General features: G+C 49.7%; 1 protein-coding gene across 1 annotated transcript in view; it reads right to left on the reverse strand.

Annotated features, from left to right (window-relative positions):
• Positions 1–2,031: 2,031 nt before the first annotated feature.
• IL12RB2 (interleukin 12 receptor subunit beta 2) overlaps positions 2,032–22,470 on the reverse strand; it is a 57,694-nt gene continuing 37,255 nt past the window's right edge. Inside the window, exons 9-15 of the mRNA XM_023509868.1 lie at positions 19,613–19,813; positions 15,440–15,538; positions 15,191–15,349; positions 9,915–10,052; positions 8,386–8,476; positions 5,574–5,673; positions 2,032–2,550 (exon numbers count right to left, since the gene is read on the reverse strand). Of these exons, the coding sequence (XP_023365636.1) occupies positions 2,032–2,550; positions 5,574–5,673; positions 8,386–8,476; positions 9,915–10,052; positions 15,191–15,349; positions 15,440–15,538; positions 19,613–19,813 (1,307 nt within the window). The remainder of the gene's footprint in view (positions 2,551–5,573; positions 5,674–8,385; positions 8,477–9,914; positions 10,053–15,190; positions 15,350–15,439; positions 15,539–19,612; positions 19,814–22,470) is intronic.

Below are 22,470 nucleotides of genomic sequence, written 5' to 3' on the forward strand. Positions count from 1 at the left end.
GGATGGGGTGGCCCAGCTCCAGTGTCTGTGTGTTGGGGGGCCGCACAGGGATTTGAGACAAAGGTTGTTGCATCTCATCCTGCCCTTTTGGAAAGAGTACTATTAGCAGTTTAGAGCAAGACTGTTCCCACCAGCTTAGCAGGGGTGTCTATAGTGAAGGGGAAGCTGGGGTGACAAGCAAGATGTGTCATGTTCCCAGCAGAAGAGGGAATCACCTTACAGCGCCACTGGAGCTGTGGGAGGGCCGGCTCAGAGTCATCTTGGGGATGGAAGTGCAGTGCCTTCAGGAGGAAGGACGCACTGACTGGGATCCTGGAGGCCGGGCCCAAACATGGAGGAGCCCAGACCCTGAGGGGCCCAGACCTCAACGAGCCAGATCCCGAGGAGCCAGACCCCGAGGAGCCAGACCCCGAGGGGCCAGACCCCGAGGAGCCCAGACCCCGAGGGGCCCAGACCCCGAGGAGCCAGACCCCGAGGGGCCCAGACCCGGAGGGGCCCAGACCCCGAGGAGACAGACCCCGAGGAGACAGACCTTGAGGGGCCCAGACCTTGAGGGGCCCAGACCCCGAGGGGCCCAGACCCCGAGGGGCCCAGATCCCGAGGAGCCAGACCCTGAGGAGCCCAGACCCCGAGGAGCCAGACCCCGAGGAGCCAGACCCTGAGGAGCCCAGACCCCGAGGGACCCAGACCCCGAGGAGACCAGACCCTGAGGGTCCCCGGCCCTGAAGGCAGCACCTGCAGCAAAGAGAAAAGGACATAAGGGGCCCAGAGCCTTTGGTCAGGCCCTTCACAAGAGCAAAATTCAGCAGGAGGCTGGCCTGCCTTGGCCACACGACTGAGCCGTGCTGGGGCCACTGAAAGAGGGTGAAGGCAAAACAAAACAATAAACTACCATGTTTCCCCCAAAATAAGACACTGTCTTATATTTATTTTTTCTCAAGAAGACACACTAGGGCTTATTTTCAGGGGATGTCTTATTTTTATTAAGTATAATACAACAATCTACATTTATTCAAATACAGTTAAGTCATCTTCTTCTGGAACCTGACAGGGAGGGCTGACCTTGTTGGTGGGGCTGGCGCTAGCAATGCGTGAATTCCTTTCCCCTAGCTGTTCCCACATGCGCAATAGGATGCCTGCCACCGTGCAAGTGCAAACGGCTGGGAGAAAGGAGGTGTGGCAGATAAAAGATATTCCAGTCTTCCTTACCTCTCTGCCCAGAAATGCAAAGCCATGCCCATCACTAGGTCTTATTATCGGGGTAGGGCTTATATTTAACAAATGCATAGAAATCCTGCTAGGGCTTATTTTTTGGGTAGGTCTTATTTGTGGCTAAACACGGTAGCAGAGATAGGAAGAAGGCACATTCTCAGAACTCCACAAACAAGGATAGTCATGCCCACTGGGGCCTTTACACTGGTGCTCACATGCCCTTTATGTCCTCACCCAAACCCAGGTGGACTGGTCTGAAAGCCTCCCTGTAATATCATCAGTGTAAAGGGTATTCCCCTGCACAATAGCCACCAGCCATGTGTGGCCATGTGCGTTTCATTATAATCAAAATCCAGTTCCTCAGTCAAGCTGGACACATTCAAGTGACTAGCAGGCAAAGTGTCCACTGTTTGGGATGGTGCAGAGGCCCCATGGCCATCCTCTCAGCAGGTTCTGTTGGACAGCGCTGGTCAGTGCTCACCACTAGCATGCTGTGGGTGCTTTACAAGCAGCTGTTGCCTGAGTGCCCCTCTGCACAAGTGGCCATCACTAGCAAGAGGGTGATTTTCCACTCTCCTCCCCTTTTCCCTTCCTGGCCACCATACCCAGGAAACTCCTACCTGCCCGGAACTCAGGTTGGGGTCTCCAGGTCCATGCAGTGGAGGGGGTAATCTCAGGCTCTGGGGAGGCCGGTTCTCAGTGCCCACTCCAGCTGCAGCCAGAGCCAACAGGAGCACCCAGAGAGGTGGCCTCTGTGTCCACAGGGTGGCCTGTGCCAGTCAGGGCCACTCTGACCTTCCAAGTGTCAAGCCTCCACACTTAGAGCATGAGGGAGTCGCACCCCATCTTTAACTGAGCCAGAGTTAGCTTCTCACCGCAGGAGGTGAGCGGGTGAAAGGAGCTTGAGGGGAACACGGACAGAGAGATGTGCTGGGGCTCCAGCTCTCCCCGCAGGCCGGCTGGGGGGGCCTCATCCACACCAGTGGGCAGGTAGCCCTCGCCGGTGGGAAGATAGTCAGCTGGGAGGACTGCTGGGGGGCTGGCCAGGCTTCCCAGCTTGGCATCTGGGCCCCTTCCCCCCAGTGCCCGGTATAGGTCCACTTGCTGTCTTCTCTCGGTGGGCAGAGCTCTCAGAGACTGCGGACTACAGCTGTCGTGCACAATGTCCTCCGCAGGGGGGGCCTGACCTTGTACTCCTCGGCCCGTTTCTGGCCAGCACAGGCGATGTCTAAAGGCTGGGATCACTGGACGAAAGACTTCACTGATGACCAGGGGCTCGGGTTCCTCAGGAGCAGATTGGGCTGTCAGGAGCCTGTCCAGGGGCAGCTGTGTCCACTCCTGCAGGAAGAGAGGAGGAAGAGGCTCATGCTGCTGTGAGTGACCCTGACAGCCACTGGTCCAGGGATCCCGGAACCTCACACAGCAAACCACTGCCTGCCTAGCCTCAGGACACTGGGGGCCCTTGACTTTGCTGGGTAAGTGACACAATCAGCCTTGTCAGGGATGTGGAGAGCAGGAGCGAGTGAGTGAATCATGAGCCAGCTCAAACTTCACCCAGGATTTTCCTTTTTTTTGAGACAGTCTCACTCTGTCACCCTGGGTAGAGTGCTGCCACAGTGCCACAGAGGTTGTCACAGCAACCTCTGACTCCTGGGCTCAAGCGATCCTCCTGCCTCAGCCTCCCAAGTAGCTGGACTATAGGTGCCCCCCACAACGCTGGCTAGTTTTTCTATTTTTAGTAGAGATTGGGTCTCCTTCTTGCTCAGGCTGGTCTCCAACTCCTGCGCTCAAGCCATCCCCCTGCCTCAGCCTCCCGGAGTGCTGAGATTACAGACCTGAGCACCCATGCCCGGCCCAGCCAGGCTGCTTCTCATGAGGGCCTAGTAAGTGGTGCTGCCGGCTTTTCCTCTCTGAGAGAGGGCACTGGGGCAAAGGGGAGGCTGGGCTTTAGGGGCACACTACACAGGTGACAAGGGGACACTAGAGTGGAGCCCTGGGTTGTCCAGGCAGGAAGGAGGTGGGAGAAGAGGAGCGATGCATTCTGGAACCTGCTGGTCATTTCTCGTCATTGGCAAACTGAGCCTTGGGAAACAGGAGGGGCCGGCATAAAGGCGTTTTAAGGGTTCCGAAGGGCCTGGGCTTTGAGCAACCCGCTGAAGGGTTCTGGGCAGGATAATGTTCCTGTCAGATCTGCTTTTTTTTTTTGTAGTTTTCAGCCGGGGCTGGGTTTGAACCTGCCACCTCTGGTATATGGGGCTGGCGCCCTACTCCTTTAAGCCACAGGCACCTCCCCAGATCTGCTGTTAAGAAAGCGCATCTGGAATAAGTTTTTGAAGATGTGGTTCATCTAATTTTGTTTGTATCAAAATTAGCTTCAACTTTGTGACGTAGTTAATTCTTGCGCCTACTTTCTCCTTCTCAGCACCCCCTCTTTTATCAGCTTTTCTGAGCTGTCTTTACTTCTTTCCAGGCTTTCCACATCCCCACCCGGTCCCTGGCTATGCTAGCGCTTCCCCTACTGGCCCCGGGCTGCGTTCCCCTCACAAGCTGCTGCCCGCTGAGGCCCTGGCCTTTACACACATTCTTTCCTCAGTGCCACCACACACCTTCCCTCTGCTGCCAGCCTCCTCCCAGCTGTCCCCTGCCATCCCCTTTTTGGCATCTCCCGCTCCAATCAAGCCCCTTGTGACTGTTCCTTACCCCTCCCATAGGGTCCCTGACACATGATGGTCTGGATTGTCCCTTTTTTCCCATAGGTCTGTAAGTCATCTGCATATAGGGACCACGTTTTAAGGGAGGAGTAGGATGACAAAAAATAGCCTCGGGACATGATGAACCCTGAGGACTAGTCCCTCTGCTGCTCTGAGGCCCGTGGAACAGTGACCAACCTCTCTGGGCCTCAGTGCTTTGATGTGTCAGCTGGCGAGTTGTGCAAGAGGATTTGGTCTGGCTCTGTGGGTGCCAGGACAGGTTTCTGCGAGGGCCCTGCCAAGCTCAGGTACGCGTGCACCTCTCGTAGGGGAGTCTGCCCCCTTTCTGTCACCATCCAGACAGGCCCTGGCATGGACCTCGGAGCTCAGCTGCTGCTGCGGATGTGGGAGCCGTGACCCAGGACAGACCCGCCTGCTGCCTTCTCTGGGCGAGGTGTCTGCTGTGAGGTCCTAGAAGCTTCTCAGCACACAACAGATCCTGGGCTGACAGCCCTTGGGAGGAGCCTCTCATACCAGCTTGCTCAGGAACCCCACGGATGCTATTTTAAGTTTTTACAAGCTGTGTGACATTCCAGGGATCGCTCAACAACTCGGCCTTTTCCACTGATCTTTAAGGCATGTGGTTTTTAGCCACATCTTAAGAAATGGCAGAGAGATAGGACGGCTGTGAGCTCGGGCACATCTGCTGATGGGGAAAGAGAGATGATTGTGTCTCTGCCGTCTGCCTCTCCCTGGCACCAGGAACATGGTGTGACCTCCAAAACAGTCTGGCCACCTCCAGGGTCCTGCCTCTGAGGCTGCCTCAGGGGGCTTCATCTTGGAGGCCCCATTTAAGCTACTTAATTTTCGCTGGTTATGTCGGAGCTCTTCAGGCACACAGGGCTCTCTCTTTTTTGTAGTTGCATAAGATCTTGTTGTAGGGATGAACCCAGTGTCCAGCCCGCTCTCCCCAGGGGACCTTTACATGAGGCCCACTTTTGCTTCCACTGAGAAAGCTGCAGGGAGCGCGGATGCTGTGTGACCTTGGGCATGTGTGCTGGTCCCTGGGACCTTCTTCCCTTCTTGCTTTCTCTAACCCCTGTGCATCTCTCAGCATCTCCCCCAGCCCTTTCTTTACACAGGCCCTCCAGTGAGCAGAGGCAGACAGAGCCTGTGAGGCAAAGCTCCCAGTTCGTGAGCCAGGTCTGTGACTGACCCAGAGCTGCCTCCGTAGGTGAGGGAGCAGTGGGCCCTTAGCAGGAGAAGAAACACCCTGCAGAGGTGACACCTGGGAGCTCAGCTGATTCACCCCTAGCACGGGGAATCCCCTCTACTTAGCAGTGGCATCCATACAAGAACGCAGGGCATGTGGAGTGTGCCCTGTGCTCAGACAGGACAGTCTGAAGCTTCACATCTCTTGAATTTTGGATGAGTCAATGCTCTGGTGAGTGTTCAGCAAATGGCAAAATATATTCTACTTGCTTTTCTATTTCTTTTGAATTAAGTTGAGAGGAGGGTGGAAGGCATGTCAAAGAAAACAGCTTTGGGGCAGAAGCTATAGGCTCCTCCACCGCCCACAGGAGCCCCACAGCTAGGCCCCTGTGACCACAGCAGGGAATGCAGGTGTGGCAGCTAGAGCCCCAGGTCTGACTCAAAGGCATCACCCCTCACCTCCTCCAGGGGCTGCTTCTTGGCCCACGTGCTGTGTGCTGGGTCTGGAACGTCCCTGCTGTACCACTGAGGTCTGAGGGCCAAAAGGAGGAGCAGCACCCTGCAGAGGAAGAAAAGAGGGACATTTGGGTAGGTCGGTAAGTCCGCGCAGATCCCTGGGGCAGTGCTGTGGGTGAGGGTGCTTCTGCAGGCAAATAAGTAAAACACAAAGACTGAGAACAAAGACGAGGCTCATCCAGGGCGGGAGTGCGTCTCCATCTCCGTGAAGTTTGGGTTGATGATAACCGGTGGGGGGCAGCTGCCTGGGGCTTACCAACTCCACTAGGGAACATGCTCAGCGTGACACTCAGCGTGACACTCAGCGTGACACTCAGCGTGACACTCAGCGCTCTGGCATTATCAAGACATGGTTGCACTCAGCAAATATTAACTGACCCTGTAAAGTGTGACCAGCATGACAGAACAGCAGACAGGAAGGCAGGGTTCCCACACCAACTACTAACATTTAGCTAACTAGAACTAGAGTATTTGCAAAGAGTTTGTAATGACAGGTAAATTATTTAAAAGTTAAAAAAAAAAACCAAAGAAGACACAAAATGATATAAACATAACAATGTTGAACATAACCAGCTTGAACATAACCATGTTTTACAAAGTCAGGAAAAAGTATTGTAGGGAAATATCAAGACTGTTAGCAGTGGATGTTATTTGGTGATCAGAGGAAATGTCTTTTACAATGTAGAAGAAAAAAAATCCTAAAGATGTTTCTTACAAATGGATGTACCTTAAATATCTTTATATGTTTTAAAGTTCAAGACTAACAGGACGGATGTTTAATGACTTGGCTTTCATAAGTCTGACGTTTAATTGGGAAAGTGTGCTTCTACAGCCTGTCTAACCTTGTGGAGGAAGAGATGTGACTATATGACCAGCTTTCCTCCAGGGAAATCTGAGCAGCGGTGCTGGTGATTCCGTGCAGATGGCGTGGGTGAGGACAGTTTCCAAGGCATGCTGGGCCAGGAAGATGGAAGTGAACTGAGTCTCTGGAGGACTGCGTGGAGCAGAGCCACCCACCTCCTGGATGCCACCCTCGTGATGCTGGTACAGGAGCGAAAGCAACTATTTCATTTGAGCCGCTGTATTTTTTTTTTTCCTTTTTTGCCAGTGGCTTAGCCCTCAGCCTAACCGATCCTCAGTATGTCTGTGAAGAGGGTGCAGGTGATCCCAAGTGACTTTGTGAATTACATTCTTTCGAGGTCTGCCTAGACAGGGAGAGCTTTGCTTTGAAGCATGTGTCACACATTGGATCTCCAACCAACGTAAAGCCTGTTAGACAAGTCCAATGGCTGGTGGAATGACTTTGAGCTGGTTTTATTTTAATCTCTTCTATTTGTAGAGCATCTGAAGAAAGCTTTGTATAGAATAACTCACTAGAATTTTTTTTTTTTTTTAGGACAGTCTCCCTTGCCCTGGGTAGAGTGCTGTGGCATCATAGTTCACAGCAATCTCAAACTTCTAGACGTAAGCAATCCTCTTGCCTCAGCCTCCTGAGTAGCTGGGATTATAGGTGCCCACCACAATGCCTGGCTAATTTTTCTATTTTTAGTAGAGATGGGGTCTTGCTCTTATTCAGGCTGGTCTCGAATTCCTGAGTTCAGGTAATCTACCTACCTTGGCCTCCCAGAGTGCCAGGATTACAGGCATGAGTCACTGAGCCTGGCCTAGAATTTTTTTCCTTACAAAATAGTATGTGTTTAATAAAGAAATATTAAGAAATAATAGTTTTAAAAAACCCTAAATCCCCTATGATTTTATCTGCAGATAGAAGCACTATTACTATTTGGTGTGTATCCTTGGGGCAGAGGGGTAAGTGCTATCTAATATCCATTTTCCCCTCTTTCATGGGAAGAAGGACCCAATTTACTGGGATGACAATAAAACTCAACTAAAAGACCACGATTTTAAGTCACCCCTGCTTTACCAAGGCCTGGCCATTGAGATGGTATCAAAGATATCATGTGTGACTTATTGATGGCTCCTTAAAAGGAAAGTGTGGACATCTCTCAGCCTTCTTCCTGTAGTTGTAGAAGGCAGGCATGATGGTGATAGATGGGTCCTGTAGCCCTTGGTGAACTTGGGGTGACCTTGAGGATGAATGCTAACATCAGCACAGTGGAGCAGAAAAAAATAGAAGGTGCCCAGGTACCCGGTGACTACAGTCCTACCGCCAGTCCTTTACCTGAGTTGGCTTCCTTTACTTGGGTGAGAAACTGTTACTAGTTTGAGTCATATTAATTTTGCCTTTTATATTAAACCAAATATGCTGATAAATTTTGCTTATGGATGTGTACAGACGCACCAAGCCTGTGGTCCCAGCTATTCACCTGAGGATCACTTGTTTCTTAAACATAATATAACAAATATCATTCATACCTTTTCATTTTCTGCGTCATCTTTAATGGATGTATCTTATGTTATAGCCTGACGTCTAGCTTGATTTAATTAACCAGTTCCTTATCGCTGGGCATTTACGCTGTTTCAAATATTTTTCTTTCATGAACGACATTTCAGTGAAAGTATTTTCTGCTAAATATCTGCAGACATCTATGATATACACAGGATAAGTTTCTAGTTCGGGTTTATTAGGTCAAGAGGTGTATTCTACCAAATTTGACACCTATTGTCACCCAATAGGGCTAAGTTTAGTCTGTCACCAATGATGTATGAGACACCCATTTCCCTGACCCAAAGCAGCAACAACTGTTAGCATAAAAAAAAAAAAACATTTATCGAATTGAAAGATGTAACTCACTTTTGCCGGAAGTACCGCGTTGAGAAAGTGGCCACCATGACAACGGCGATGCAAATACTCAGGGCCACAAAGACCTTCCAGCTGGCTCCACCTGCAAAGGAGGGAGTCTTGTGACTGGCTGAGGTCACTGAGCACCCTCTGAGCCCGGTGCTGGGTGGCTGCGCTAGGCCCTCCCCACAGCCACTGGGCAGCTGGGCTCGAGAATAAGGCCAGCGCATCTTTGTCCATTCTGTGAAGGACCAGGGGCCCCGAGGGGCCTGATTCTGTGGTCCTGCCAGGAGCTCAGCCCACAAGGGCTTAGAGGGAGGAGGTCTGGAGTATAAAGCACACTCGCCAACAGGAGCCCTGAGCTGTAGTCCTGGCCCTGCCATGAATAGACAGGGAGCTGTGGACTTCAGTTTCTGGGTCTACAAAATGACTATGATGGCTGCCTTGACGGTTGTCATAAGACTATAGAGGTGATGTATTGAAGCACAGGCAATGAACTGAATACAGCTTTCTGAACGTATAGCCATTAACTGGACCAAACCATGGGATGTGCCCTCTGCCCAGATATGGTCTTTGAAATCATGCTTATTCCTTCCCATGAAAACTACAGCATCTCATGCCTTGGAGGTTCGTTCATACACCTGACATTCACTGAGTACTGGCCACAGGCTGGGTTCTGTTAGGAGCTGGGACAAGGTGACAGAGGCATCAGCTCTAAAGAAGGCATGGATAGACCCAGGAGACACACGTGTGAACAGCCATGATGCTGCAGACATGTGTGCAAACAGGGGCACCTGCAAAACTCAGAGTCACACAGAACAGCAGAGAAGCTGCCTCTGGAGTTGCTGAGGAGGTTTGCAAAGGGCGTGATGTCGAAGGTTAGAGTGGGAGCAAGGTGAGGTGGCTCAGCCTGTGATCCCAGCACTCTGGGAGCTTGAGCAGGTGGATCATGTCAGCTCAGGAGTTTGAGACCAGCCTGAGCAACAGTAGACCCCATCTCTACTAAAAATAGAAAAAAAATAGCTGGGTGTTGTGGTGGGCGCCTGTGGTTCCTGCTATTCACCTGAGGATCACTTGAGCCCAGAAGTTTGAGGTGGTTGTGAGCTACGATGCTAAAGTACTCCACCAAGAGTGACAAAGTGAGGCTATGTCTAAAAAAAAAGAAAAGTTTAGAGTTGGAGGCTGAACAGGAGTCAGCCAAGTGCACAAGTTAAGGGAACCAGCCCAGGCAAGGAAGGGAGGAACAGCTGGGCCTTCCCGGCAGCAGCAGGCGGGCTGGGTTTGCCTTCGTGCATGAATTCTGAGATGTGTGGCAAAGGATGAAGCAAGGAGGACCCTGGTCACTGCCTGGTGTGAATCTGGGAGCGAGGCCCTCGGGGAAGTACAGAGGAGTTACAGCTGGAGTGGGGGTGTCAGCATCTAGAGGCTGCAGAGAGACTCTTCTGATGAGTGAGGACAGGCTGGCAGGGGCACTAAGCAGGGAAAACGTGTGTCTGTGTAACCATCAGGGCACACCGGCTGTCTTTAAAGTTGACTCTCACCTTGTAGACAGAACTCTCTCTCATTTCCTGGGGAACTTTCGCCAGCGGCCGTCACAGCCGTCATCCACAGGACATATGTCACCCTGGACTGCAGGCTGTTTAATGGATGTGAATTTGGGGAGACTCTATAGGGGATTTCTGGAAGAAAAAAAAAAGGAAGAAATGCATGTATTAAAGGAAATGGTTGAATGTGGCTTTTACTCATTTTTACTTTAATTTTCTATAGCTTCTTGTATATGCCTGGATCACTTTTACTTTTCAATGCTTCGTCTGATTTGAAAGGAAAAAGCATTTTGCTGTTTCCTAATAGTCCTAATCCCTCAGCACTTAATACTCTAACAGGCCCCAGACACTGTTGTTTGTAGAGGCCTCGCTTCGTAGCACAGCAAGCACATTAAATACTTTCTGTGCTAACATCTTCTGGAGGATTTTTGTCATCTTGATTCTGAAATTATTCAGCCATAGTAACTCCCTTTACTTCCCATGACTATATTGTTTCCAGTTTCTCAGGTGTATTTCGGAATTCTTAAGGAGAAAATTAGATGTGAAAATTGTTTTCAAGGTAATAGAACTGTTAAGAAGGCCAAGCTTGCAATTGATGAAATAGACATTCACTTAAGATTTTTGGATTTAGATTTTGCACTTCTTATAGGCTCTGGGTCCTGAGCTTATGGGGCTTAATACGATGATCTGCTTCAATCATTGAAAAGTAGAACGATGGTACTCAGATCAGACGCCTTTGTCTGGTGTGAGCCCAGATCCCCAGTTCCTTATGTTCCCAATGGTACTCAGATCAGACGCCCTTTGTCTGGTGTGAGCCCAGATCCCCAGTTCCTTATGTTCCCAACACCCCTGCACTTTTCTCTGCAGGAAGATTTTGGGTTTTGAGCAAAGCACTGATGTTATTTTTCTCCTCCAAGAAATATGAGTGTGGCTTTTAAACATGGATTTTAGTAAAGAGGCAATCTCCTCCCCAGGCACCTGCTGGGTGTGGGTTTGGGCTTGACCTCTCCAGGCTGGGAAGGACTGTAAAGTCCAGGCCACCACCTGGGCCAGCTCACGGAGATGACCTCCCCTGTGCGGCTGGTCAGAGGGGAAACAGATCTGAGCATGTGTGTCTCCATATCAGACCCTGGCTCACAAACTCCAGGGAAATGCAGATGAGGTCCTGCAGGCTGAATTTATTTCAAAATCCACAAATATTTACGAAGTCTGACAATTAAGTTTGTGAACTCATCCTAGAAAACGTCCTACGGACCTCTTTGCTAAATATCACTATGGTCACACCTCCCCCTTGGGAAGCTGTGCACTAACACCAGCACTAGTCCACCCTTCAGAGAAATTCTGGAACTCTTTCTTCTGGAATGGCCATCAAGGCTGTCATTATATTACCCTTGATGTCATCAAAATGTCTTCCTTTCAATATTTATTTTATCATAAAGTAAAGAGGAAGGTCACTGGGGCCCGGATCAGGGGAGTAGGGAGGGTGTTCCAATACAGTTATTTGCTTACTGGCTAAATCTCCCTCACAGAGTGTGCTGTGTGAGCAGGTGCATTGTTATGATGCAAGAGCCATGAGTTGTTGGGCAGGATTTGCAGTTAAGATTTTCCTGTTTCTCTACTGAGCATGGTCTGCTATGCTGCTCACAGTCCGCTGATGATTCTGACACACAGTTTGACAAATTTTCGCAATGTTTTCTTCCGTTCTACTTGTGACTAGTGCCCTGACCTCTCTTCATCAGTGATACTTTCTCTCCCCTGAGAAAAACCTTTAATCCATTTGTACAATGCCGTTTTCTTCATGGCATTACCCTCATAATCTTGGACTAACATGTCCCTGATTTCACTTCCACTCTTATGAAGTTTAATAAGAAATTTATGAATGTTTGTTCATTGTTTCAATTAATCTCTGACATTCTTGCAATGGCACATGAAAACCCGCAACAATAATGAAGGCCACTCAGCAAGACACAGCTGAGACACTGATGCACCACGGCCTGTGTGTGCAGAGCACCACGGCAGGGTTGTGAGCCAGTCAGCCTACACGTGGAGTGCCCGCCCTGACAACACAAAGGCACAGCCCCCACCTCACAGGGAACAGAGCCCCCCTTAACCTGGTCCTTTCCAGGGAACTGCAGGTGATTACACGATGCAGCCCGGGAATGCTGGAGTGTTAACTCCACTCCTCCCAAAGCAGCTGAGGCCTGAGCAGATGATTTAATAGCTGTGATATCAGAGCAATTTCTATATTTTACATTCTGTTGAGCAAAGGCCTTGTGGACAATTCCCAAGTCTACTCTGGCCTGGTGAAATCACTTGCGCAGACTTAAGCTATATGACTGAGCTCTGAAAGCTCTTTTCCTATTCCTAAGGCAGGGGATTAAAATATTAATTTACAGAGACCTTCTGCTATCTTGCTGCAACAAACATCAGTGAGCTTAGGGGAGTCAACCATGCCAGTGAGGGAGAGTGTCTTTTGCTCCGGGAGAGAAGTGAGATCGGAAGGGAGGGAAGGGATTTGTGTGGTTCGCTGCTGATAAAGTTTATACGCACAGGTGGTGGTATTTGAAGAACAAAACAGAAGAACAAAACTTCTGGGGGAGCAGCGAGGAGGGTGGTGTCAGTAGTCGGGTTGGCAAAACCAGCTGAGCTGTGAAATAGGAGAGAGAAAGCCAGAGGCCCAGCAGGAAATACTGGTCCTGCTGCCCAGGCTGTGATCTCTGGCAGAGATAAGGGAAGGCATCTAATCTTTGGCTGCGAAACTTCAGACTCAGGTGGGTACATGATAAAGACAGGTGTGGGAACCTGTGATTGCTGTCAATCATCTGAGAAGCTTTAGAGGGGGAGGTCAAATGATGCAGGCAAACAGCTGCATTGCCACTGAAGATGAGTGTTAACCACTGATGGACGCTGAGTTTCCCCAGGGCCGGCAGCGCTCACCACGTGCTGAGATAGGCACCGGCCACCGGGCTGTGCTCCAAACACAGGGAGGCAGCAGTGAGCAGCCCCCGGCCTCTTCCCTGCTGCTGCTCAGGGTCTGTGGGCAGGCGTGTCCAGCAGCTGGGCCTTCAGTGCACAGGGAACATAGATGAGCCCCCAGAGGGTGGTGGGCACCAGAACCACATGTGGAATTCGCTACCATGCAAATGCCCAGGGCCCTCCTGCCTGGGGCAGCACACCCGAAGGTGCCTGTGTTGCTGCTGCCTGGTGTGGGGCCTCTTCCTTCCCCAGAGGCTTTCTCTCTCTCCTCATCAACTTGCTCCCACCCACCACTCTCTCTAGAATCTGCCAGGAGGATTCAGCTATGATCTCTGGCAGCTGTGGGTCCTGGGCCATAGCAGTTAGGTCACTTCTGCGTCCTGCCCGGAGGCTGTGAGCGCTCTGCAGACAGGGAACGGCCTTACTCACAGGCACTTGCTGAGTTAGCTTGGCATAAAGCAGGGCTGTGTCTGTGTTCTCCCTGCCATTTGACTCACTTTACAATGTCCGCACATGGGCTCTGGGTCATCGGGCAGTCGCAGTATAAGGAAGGTCTTTTCTTCAATATCCATGAAAGAGACTGAAGAACCCACCGACTGCGCTGCTCTTCCTGGTTGTAAACAGGCATCTCAGCTTAAACTCCACCAATAGGAAAATTACTTGGGGGGCAAATTTCACAAGAAGAGTTTCAAACGGCCCAAGAAGAGGGCAATTGGTTCCTTATCTCTTGGGGTACATTTCAGAAATGACCCACCCTGACAGTCCCTGGGAAAAAGCCCCTCCGCTCAGTGATACATTGTGTTTATCTATGTGGGATTAAACGGGAGGCCGTGGGGCCCTTAATGGGACACTACGGAGCTGACAGAAAAGATGGGGAAAAAGAGAAGAGGTGCCCGGCCTGATGTGAGGAGCTCCCCAACAGTGCTGAGAGGCAACAGCAAGGCTGGGCCAGAAAACAAGATCCCAAGTAGATTCTTGTGTATGCACTAGTTTTATTTTATTTTATTTTATTTTATTTTTTGGAGGAAAACACAAAAAATTACTAACAGGTTAAGTGTGAAGAAAGGAAGGATTTTCATTTTAAATCTTTCTGACCCATCCAAATTTTTGCCTTGTGCAGGTAATATTTACATAATAAAAAACTAGCTTTGAAAGCTGCAAATCTCCTAAGGCCAAGAGAGAAAACCAACTCTTAAAGCTTCCCGGGTAAAAATCACCCCTGCAGGCAGATGGCTGCAGCCACACCTCAGGGCAGCCTCTGCAGCCACACCTCGGGGCAGCTTCCCTACAGCCTTCCCAGACTTCACAACTCTCGTAAAGGAATCCAAATGCTCCTTCTTTATGACAAGCTGGAAGGTGGCCAGCTGCTTACAAAATAGAGGGGAGGTCAAGAACAACAAAAGCTCTGAGCTCCAAACCTCAAACCTGGCCTGTGACTTGGAATTGCTAGGAGAATGAGTGCTCCATGAAACCACCTGAGGCAGTGCTCCAGGCCCAGTTTATTTTAACCCTTGAGTTTCATAGCTAAGAATTATTATGGGTCATACAACCTTATGTAAACTGTCTTGTATTTTGCCCATTTTCAGAAGAAGTCAATATGCTATGATAATAGCTACAAACGTGGGGGTTTAAAAGTTCTTCAAAACCATTCCTTGCAAACCTCAAGGGTCCACGAAGGTCTGACAATTCAGTTTGCAGATTCGTCCTAGAAAAAGTGCTGGTACCTCATTGCTAAATATCATTGCGGTCACCTGTGAAGTGGTCCCTCAGTGCTACTCAGCATTGAGGTATGTCCTGCTTTTTCTAGGATGAGTTTGTGAAATGAACTGTCTGACCTTGTACACAATAGCTCTGATGGCCATTCCAGAGAAAGAGTTCTAAAACGGCTTCAAAGGGTGACCAGGCGCTGGCATCAGTGCACAGCTTCCCCAGGGGAGCTCCTGGCAGGGAGCTGGAGGGATTCAGGTAGGTGAATCAGCAGTGAGGGAGGGGGTGCTTTTTCTAGGATGAGTTTGCAAAGAGCTTGTCTGACCTGTGGGCTGAAATGCTCTCTCTCCACACATGGGCTCCTTGAGAATTCATCCATTTCCTTCATTTTGTGCCCTTAGCAATTTGCTGGGCACATAGCACGTGTCCAATACCCCGCGTGTGAGTCTAGATGCCTCTTATTGTATTTCTTCTTTCAATTAAATTCACAAATATCTACTGAGTGCTCACTAAGTGCCAGGCATGATGCCCACCTGTGTTTCCTGACATCCCAGCGAGAAGGCACCATTGCGTCTGGTTCTCACACCTACCATAGAACTGAGGCTGGGAACCGGGGTCCCGCTCCTTCCAGTATATCCTGTAATTCCGGATGCAGCCTGTTTGCTCCTGGGCTGGACTGCTGTTCCATGAAATTAGAACACTCCCCTTTTCCTCTGTGACAGCATGAATGTGGGGGCCACTCCGGGGTGCTACAGAGTGGAACATGGGAGACATCCGTCACCCTCCAAAGCCACATCATTAAACTAAAGTGACACTTTGCAAAAGGTGCCGAGACTCACCCTTGTCCTTGGAGCTGCCCAGGATGGAGCTGCATCCTCCTCGGTCCCCTGACAGTGTGAACACCCGGATCTCATAGCAGACATAGGGTCTTATGTTCTCTGCAAGGAAAAGAAGTTCCTGTATCAGTCATGTCATCACCAAGGAGTCACGACCAGGAGCCATTTTAATCTCTGACACAAACATACCCAAGGCGTGCACACAGACTGCATTTGGTAAAAAACAAACTTGCCTTCCAAAATAAAAAACAAAACAACCAACTTTGAATTTTGCAAATAAATCATTTGCTGTTTACAAGAAAGTGAGGCTGAACTTTTGCAGCCACAGAACCTGAACAGCTTTTCTGATTCCCTGACGCTTATCAGGATCTGATGGGGCAGGTGCTGGACTGGGCATGGGCAGCCTGGGCCCTCTGGGAGCCGTCTGATTCCTGGGTCCCACTGCATTCCAGTGAGTTGCGTCATAGTCTGGAAGGTCTGGAAGGTACCCGGGGATGGCAAGACTTCTTCCTAGCTTTTAAAGTGACCACTTTGCAGTTTTCTGTCAGTCATGAAGCTTGCTGGCAAGTTCCTTCCTTCCTTATATCCAAGAGCCTCAGATTTCTGCTGCCTGTGAAGGAAAGTCCCCCTCACAGATACTGCTCATGACACATGGTATATCTTTAAATTCCAAAAGAAAATTAGAAGAGAAAAGAGAAAGAACCCTACTAGTTAGCTACAGTGTTAGGTGGCCAAAGCTGGGACTCTCTCCAATGTTACTGCCCTGCCGGCGGCTGGCTGGGGCCCCCACACCAAAAACTGATGAAGGCTTACACGTTCTCCTCTCAGAAAGAGGATTTCATCCCAGAGTAATGTACTAAATTGTGTGTGTGTTTCCATGAAAATCCACTGCCCCTTAAATATTTCAGCAGTTAGGCGTCTCATGAAACTCTACCGGACAGCAGTCCTGTTGGAGGAGACCCTGATGGGACCCACACTCAACACGGTGAGTTCCAAGGGGAGCTCGTGACCCAGGGGAGACAGAGAAGTCCGCGACTTGGGCATCCTGTGATCCAAAGACCCCCTCATGGGTGGCGCGAGACCCAGAAGCCCAACAGGCAACATGGAGCATGGAAGCACCTGGCAGGGCCCTGAGCAGCTTCAGCCCCACTGCCTGGCGTCTGTCCTGAACCATGGAAGGGGCCAACACGCCACTGTCCTGCGTGGCGTGTGGGAGTCCAGATGAGCTCACTGGACTGGTCAGTCCCTTGCATTTCCTCATGCAAATATGAGTTTGGAGCAGAGGCGTGGGGCTGCAGCACCAGAAGCTGTGGGGTTTTTTTTTTTTTTTTTAGTCTCACTCTGTCACCCTGGGCAGAGTGCTATGGTGTCACAGCTCATAGCAACCTCACCCTCTTGGACTCAAGTGATCCTCCGGCCTCAGCCTCCCGAGTAGCAGGGACTACAGGCTCCCAACACAGCGCCCGGTTATTTTTTTCTATTTTTAACAGAGCATTTAGTACAGATGGGATCTTGCTCTTGCTCAGGCTGGTCTTGAACTGCTGAGCTCAGGCAAACAATGGGCCTCGGCCTCCCAGAGTGCTGAGATTCCAGGCGTGGGCCATTGCGTCTACCCAAAGCTGTGGGTGTCTTCTTAAGGCTGGAAGAGGAGAGATGAGGTGGCTCAATGACTCGGCCAACCTTTCCTTCCTGCCGAGAGGAGAGGCCTCCCAGCAAGCTGGTTCCTGGCTCTGGCCTGGGGGACTCCTGCTGTACCAGCTGATTCTTGTGTGAAGGTTCCCTCTTGATGACATAGCTCCCCAGCCCAAAACCTGAGTGGATGAAGCCCACACTCCTGAGACGATCAGTTCCTTTCTAGAATGTGACTCCAACTCACAACTCCTCTGACATACCCACATGGCACACTTGGGGACAGTCTCTGGCTCCACAGTTCTAAACCATCCCTGAGGTGGTTTTCCTGCAGAAAGGTAACTTCGCCTCTCAGGTGTGAGACGAGGCAAACGTTGGATGATGAATGACAAGGAGCAATTCCAGAGGCCACAGTGAGGTGGGGAGGAGGGAGCCCTCATCAGCGTAGGCATCAGGGAGGTTTCTGGACACCGTGAGGTTACGTGTTTGTAAAAGGAGGGGCTCTCCCTGCGCAGAAGTGCTTTCACCATGAAGGCACAGCACTGGCCTCAAGCCTCCACCAGCCCAGGAGCCAGGAGCCAGGCTGTCCTCTGGCCCACTCCACAGTACCACCTCTGCCCCAGCCAGATGCCAGGGACAGCTGCGAGTGGCTGATCACAGTGAGAGCCCCTGAGGACGGAGAAGGCCATTTTGAATTTAGAGTAAGTATGGGTCACTGAATTTTCAGGTGGGTATATCCAGACTGCAACATCAACATAAACCAATAGTTTATTCAAATGAGTATTTCTAAAGTGCCTAAAAACATTTTATTTCAGTAACTATGAAAAACACTCTCTCTTGCCATCAAATTTAAGGGATCTGTACAGAACTACAGAGTTTCTAGAAGGAAGGAACTGTAGGGACTGCATGGTTCAAACTCTCCTGCAGGGCTAAGTCCTCTTGCAGCTTACAATGTTTACAATTTCACAGCAGCTTAAAGCTAAGTAAATACTTTTTTATCCACTATTTCTTCTGACTTGATGGGCACAACAGCCTTGAAGGAACATTGGTTTTATTACAAAAACTCCAAGGAGAGGGAAAATGCTGCTTTGGGAGGTAATCAGTTGTCCTGGTAAAGACCATCCAGGGTGGGAAAGTTATTTCTCAAAACTGAGCTGCCATCTACCGTGTTATTATTTCCACGAAGAACAGCAAAGGAACCACAGACCCTTTGGCATGTACACGTCAAAACCAGAAACAGCCACCAAGCCGCCCACCCCATGTCCCCTAGAATTCTCTTCTCTAGGCTAAATGGTTTCCAGAGTAAAAGTTCCAGCTCCCAAGGACTCGCTCTCCTCCCTCTGAATGCTCTCTGGGTTATCGGAGTAGCATTGTCTTTTTTTTTTTTTTTTCAGTTTTTGGCCGGGGCTGGGTTTGAACCCACCACCTCCGGCATATGGGGGCCAGCGCCCTACTCCTTTCAGCCACAGGCACCACCCTGAGCAGCATTGCCTTTAAGAGTGGTGATGACAGCGTAGCCTGCTGGAAGTCTGGGCAGGCAGACCAAGAAGCACACAGTTAAGGGATGAACTTGGGCATCATCACACTCTGTGCTCTGTTTATTTCCTTTGTATAAATCTTGTCCACTTAGGCTGGATGTGTGTATCCTCTGAAACAGGTATAATGACTTGTCGTGGTTTAATGGAAGTGTTACGGGAAGGTGAGCTTGAAGATCTATTCAAGTCTTAGTTCTGTTGCATTTAATAATGGCAACTAAGTTACTGAGCACTTAGACTGTGTCAGGCACTGTTCAAACACTTTCCATACAGTCATACAATGAGTCTCATGAAGACACAATGAGGTAGGTAATATTACTCCCACATTTGGGGGGATGGTGAAACTGAGGCAGAGAATTTAAATAATTTTCCCTAGACCATGCCAAGACTCAATCCCAGGGAGTCTGGCTTCAGATAAAGAACTTTAGCCACTACACTGTACTCATGCTTGGAAATGACATTAACTTCTTATTCCACTAGCTATAGCTTTAAAAAAAAAAAGACATTAAGCTCTGCCTAGTCATTTTAGTATATTTTTAGGTGTGTCCTCTTGCTTGCTTCTAACCACTGATAGACTAGGGACCCGAGGACTAGGACACCAGTTATCATATAGATCATTGGTAATGAAGGATGTCCTGGCTTCCTCTTCCTACACTGGGGAGCTAATAGCACATGATTGTTCTGGAAATTAAATAAACTCCCAAAGGCAACAGTGCCTGTTGTGTTGACCTGCCACACGAGGTCTCAGCCACACTTGTGTGGATCGGTGAGTCATCCATGTTATCTGGGACTCTGCTGGGGACATGGATTTTCCATGGATACTAAATGTTTCAGCCCTCCAGGCCACAGGGGTGTATTCTGAGGGGCAGCCTGGCTGGACACTAGGCCATCACTGCCCCTCTGATCCTGCTGCCTCCTGTAATTGAAGGCAGGTCTTAGACTCTTGCCCACAGTTCTCCCAAATAAATAAGAACTTAGTCACCCTTCAGAAGGAAGGCCGACAGTCAGGTACCTGAGATCAGTGCAGACACACTGGAGGGAGGGCTCCGCAGCCAGTTCAGAGGGGGCTGTGAGTCCCCTCCAGGCTGGAACTCCCTCCATTCCACCACGTACTGGCTGACGGCAGAGGGCGCCCTCCTGGGGGGCTGCCAGCTGACCACCATGCTGTCCTCACCTTTGGAGTCCGCAGAGACCTGGCCAGGAGCCAGCAACTCTGTATGGGGGAAGAAGAGGAGGCACAAAATGACGTGGAAGTCCAGCTCATCCCAGCAGTTTTAGGAAGACTCATCATCTGTGTATGGGTTTCAGGGTCCCAGGTTTAAGCTCACCCTACTTCCCAGTGCAGGGGAACTAGCGCTGTAGGCGTGTGCAAAGATCCCGTGTGGTCTTAGTCACAGAATTATTTCCCCCTTCATCTTTCACTCCTTTTTCCATTCCTGGGTCCCCAAAGTCGCCCACTTAGGGAATGTAATACGCATCCTTCTCATTCCATTTCATGGATTTACTTAAACGCGTATCTATCCTTGAAAATGAGCGTGGCTTTGCCCTCGTGCTGACTTTCCCATGAAAAATATTGGGAAACAATCTGAAGCCTTTTCTGACTTTTTCCCACTAAACATCATGTTTTCGGGAGGGATACCCTGCAGCTCAGCGTAAGTGAATTCATTTCTCTGGACAGCGGCCTGTCTGTGACCGCTCGGTCGTTAAGTGGCAGACGGGACGTCCCTTTGAACTGTTAGCAAACATGAACGGGGTGGAGGGGGTATTCTCCCGCATGCCTGGCAAGCGTGCGCCTACGGTATGTGGGTAGAACAGCTTGACTGTGGGGTCAACTTATGTGCTATTTCACTGAACCCTGCCAGATGGATCTCTAAATGGCCAGTTGACACTCCAACAAGAAAAGCATACGGGTTGTCATTCCCCATCAGTAATTGTTACTTTTCCTAACCTTTGTCAATAGGGCATGAGTAAAGTAGTATTTATTTATTTATTTATTATTAATTTTTTTGAGACAGAGTCTCAAAGCTCGGCCATCTGCAGGCACAGCCACTTCCCGTCTCCCCTCTCCAGTTAGGTTTGAAGGGTTTGCTTGACGTTGCCCTGCCCAGCCTGCTGGACTTTCCTGCCCCACTGTGGAGATGCCCAGACAGTGATCACACCAGGGCAACGTGAGCAGGAGAAAAGAGCACGACAGATGCCCCGTGGCGCCCCCTCGTGGCTCCCACCAGCGAGAACTCAGCCATCCCTGTCTCTCTCTCTTGCAGCGTTGCCAGGGACAGGCTTGATGGTCAGAGCCTCCACTGTGCACTGACCGTCCTGCCAGGAACTCAGTTTCCCAGCGTTGGCTCCTTTGTGCTCATTTCCCTTGGTATCTGATAACCTTGTTAGGCTATGGGACTTCTTTTTTAATGAATTTATTCATTCAGTAAATATTGACTGAACCCTCCAGTTTGTTTGCAAGACCCTTTGCCAGGTGCTGGGATAAAGCAGCCGACCGCCTTTCTAACCACTGCCCTCCCTGGCCGTAGCTGAGGGGATCCACCAGGCAGAGCCCAGCTCGCCGGCCTCTGAGGCACCTCACTGCTCAGGAACCAGCCTGGCGACTCCTCCCCCTGACATTTGCCAGGACATGTTCCTCCTTCAATCTCTGCTAACAACTCACTTTCTCCTCATTATCTTTCAGAATTATTCCATTAGCCCCAGTCATTCAACTTCCTGTCTCCAGTTTTGCCGGACACTTCTTTATGGAGTTAGGAGATGTAACAAGCCTTTAAAGAAAGTGTCGCCCAGAGACAGGCTGCCTGGTCTTGCCCACCTCTGTGCTGACGGGTGTGTGATCTCAGTGGGGCCACTTTGCCTCTAAAGCCCCAGCCTGTATTGCTGTGGAGTCCCTGGTTGTGGCTGCACTGGGTTCTGACCTCCCGTAGATCCCAGCCTCTCGGTCTCTCAGACACTCAACACCTTTTGCCTATTGGCTCCTGGGCATAGCACACTTTCCATTTCTCCATAACCACCAAAGTCATTCTTGTGCCTGTTTATTTTTTTATTTTTCAAGACAGAGTCTCACTTTGGCACCCTTAGTAGAGTGCTGTGGCGTCATAGCTCATAGCAACCCAAACTCTAGGCCTCAAGCCATTCTTTTGCCTCAGCCTCCTGGGACTGCCGACGCCCGTCACAACACCTGGCTATTTTTAGAGACGGGGTCTTGCTCTTGCTCAGGCTGGTCTCAAACCCGGGAGCTCAGGCAATCCACCCACCTCAGCCTTCACTAATGTGCCTTTTTAAAAGATGGTTTTTGGTGTTTTACTATTTCAAACATTTTAGCAAATGCCTTTGTATTTACATTTTTAAGTACTTTTTCTTGGTTTGATGTAGTTTTTCATGTTTTCTCGAAGTTTGTGTCCCATGGATTGCTAGTTAGGCTAAGCATGTTTTTACATTTTTATCACTCCTTTTATACATTTTTTGAGTTGCCTTTCATATAGTTGAAAAAGTTATGGATAGATACAGACATAAATATGTAGACCGATAGATATCAACTCTTTTTCTGCTAAAAGTATATATTTTTCTATGTATTTTTCTTGACTTGCTATTTGCATTTTAAAGCTTTTTGTATGGAGTCTTTGAAAAATTTACTATGCATAAAGCTGAAGTTTTTTCTTTATTTTTGGTTTTGAGGCAGTCTCACTCTGTCACCCTGGATGGAGTGCCGTGATATCCCAGCTCACAGCAACCTCAAACTCTGGGGCTTAAGCGATCCTCTTGCCTCAGCCTCCCGAGTAGGTGGGACTACAGGCACCTGCCACAACACCTGGCTAGTTTTTCTATTTTTAGTGAAGATGGGGTCTTGCTCTTGCTCAGGCTGGTCTT

This window comes from Otolemur garnettii, unplaced genomic scaffold (genome assembly GCF_000181295.1).
Source record: "Otolemur garnettii isolate 467f Iridium unplaced genomic scaffold, OtoGar3 scaffold00010, whole genome shotgun sequence".
NCBI lineage: Eukaryota > Metazoa > Chordata > Mammalia > Primates > Galagidae > Otolemur > Otolemur garnettii.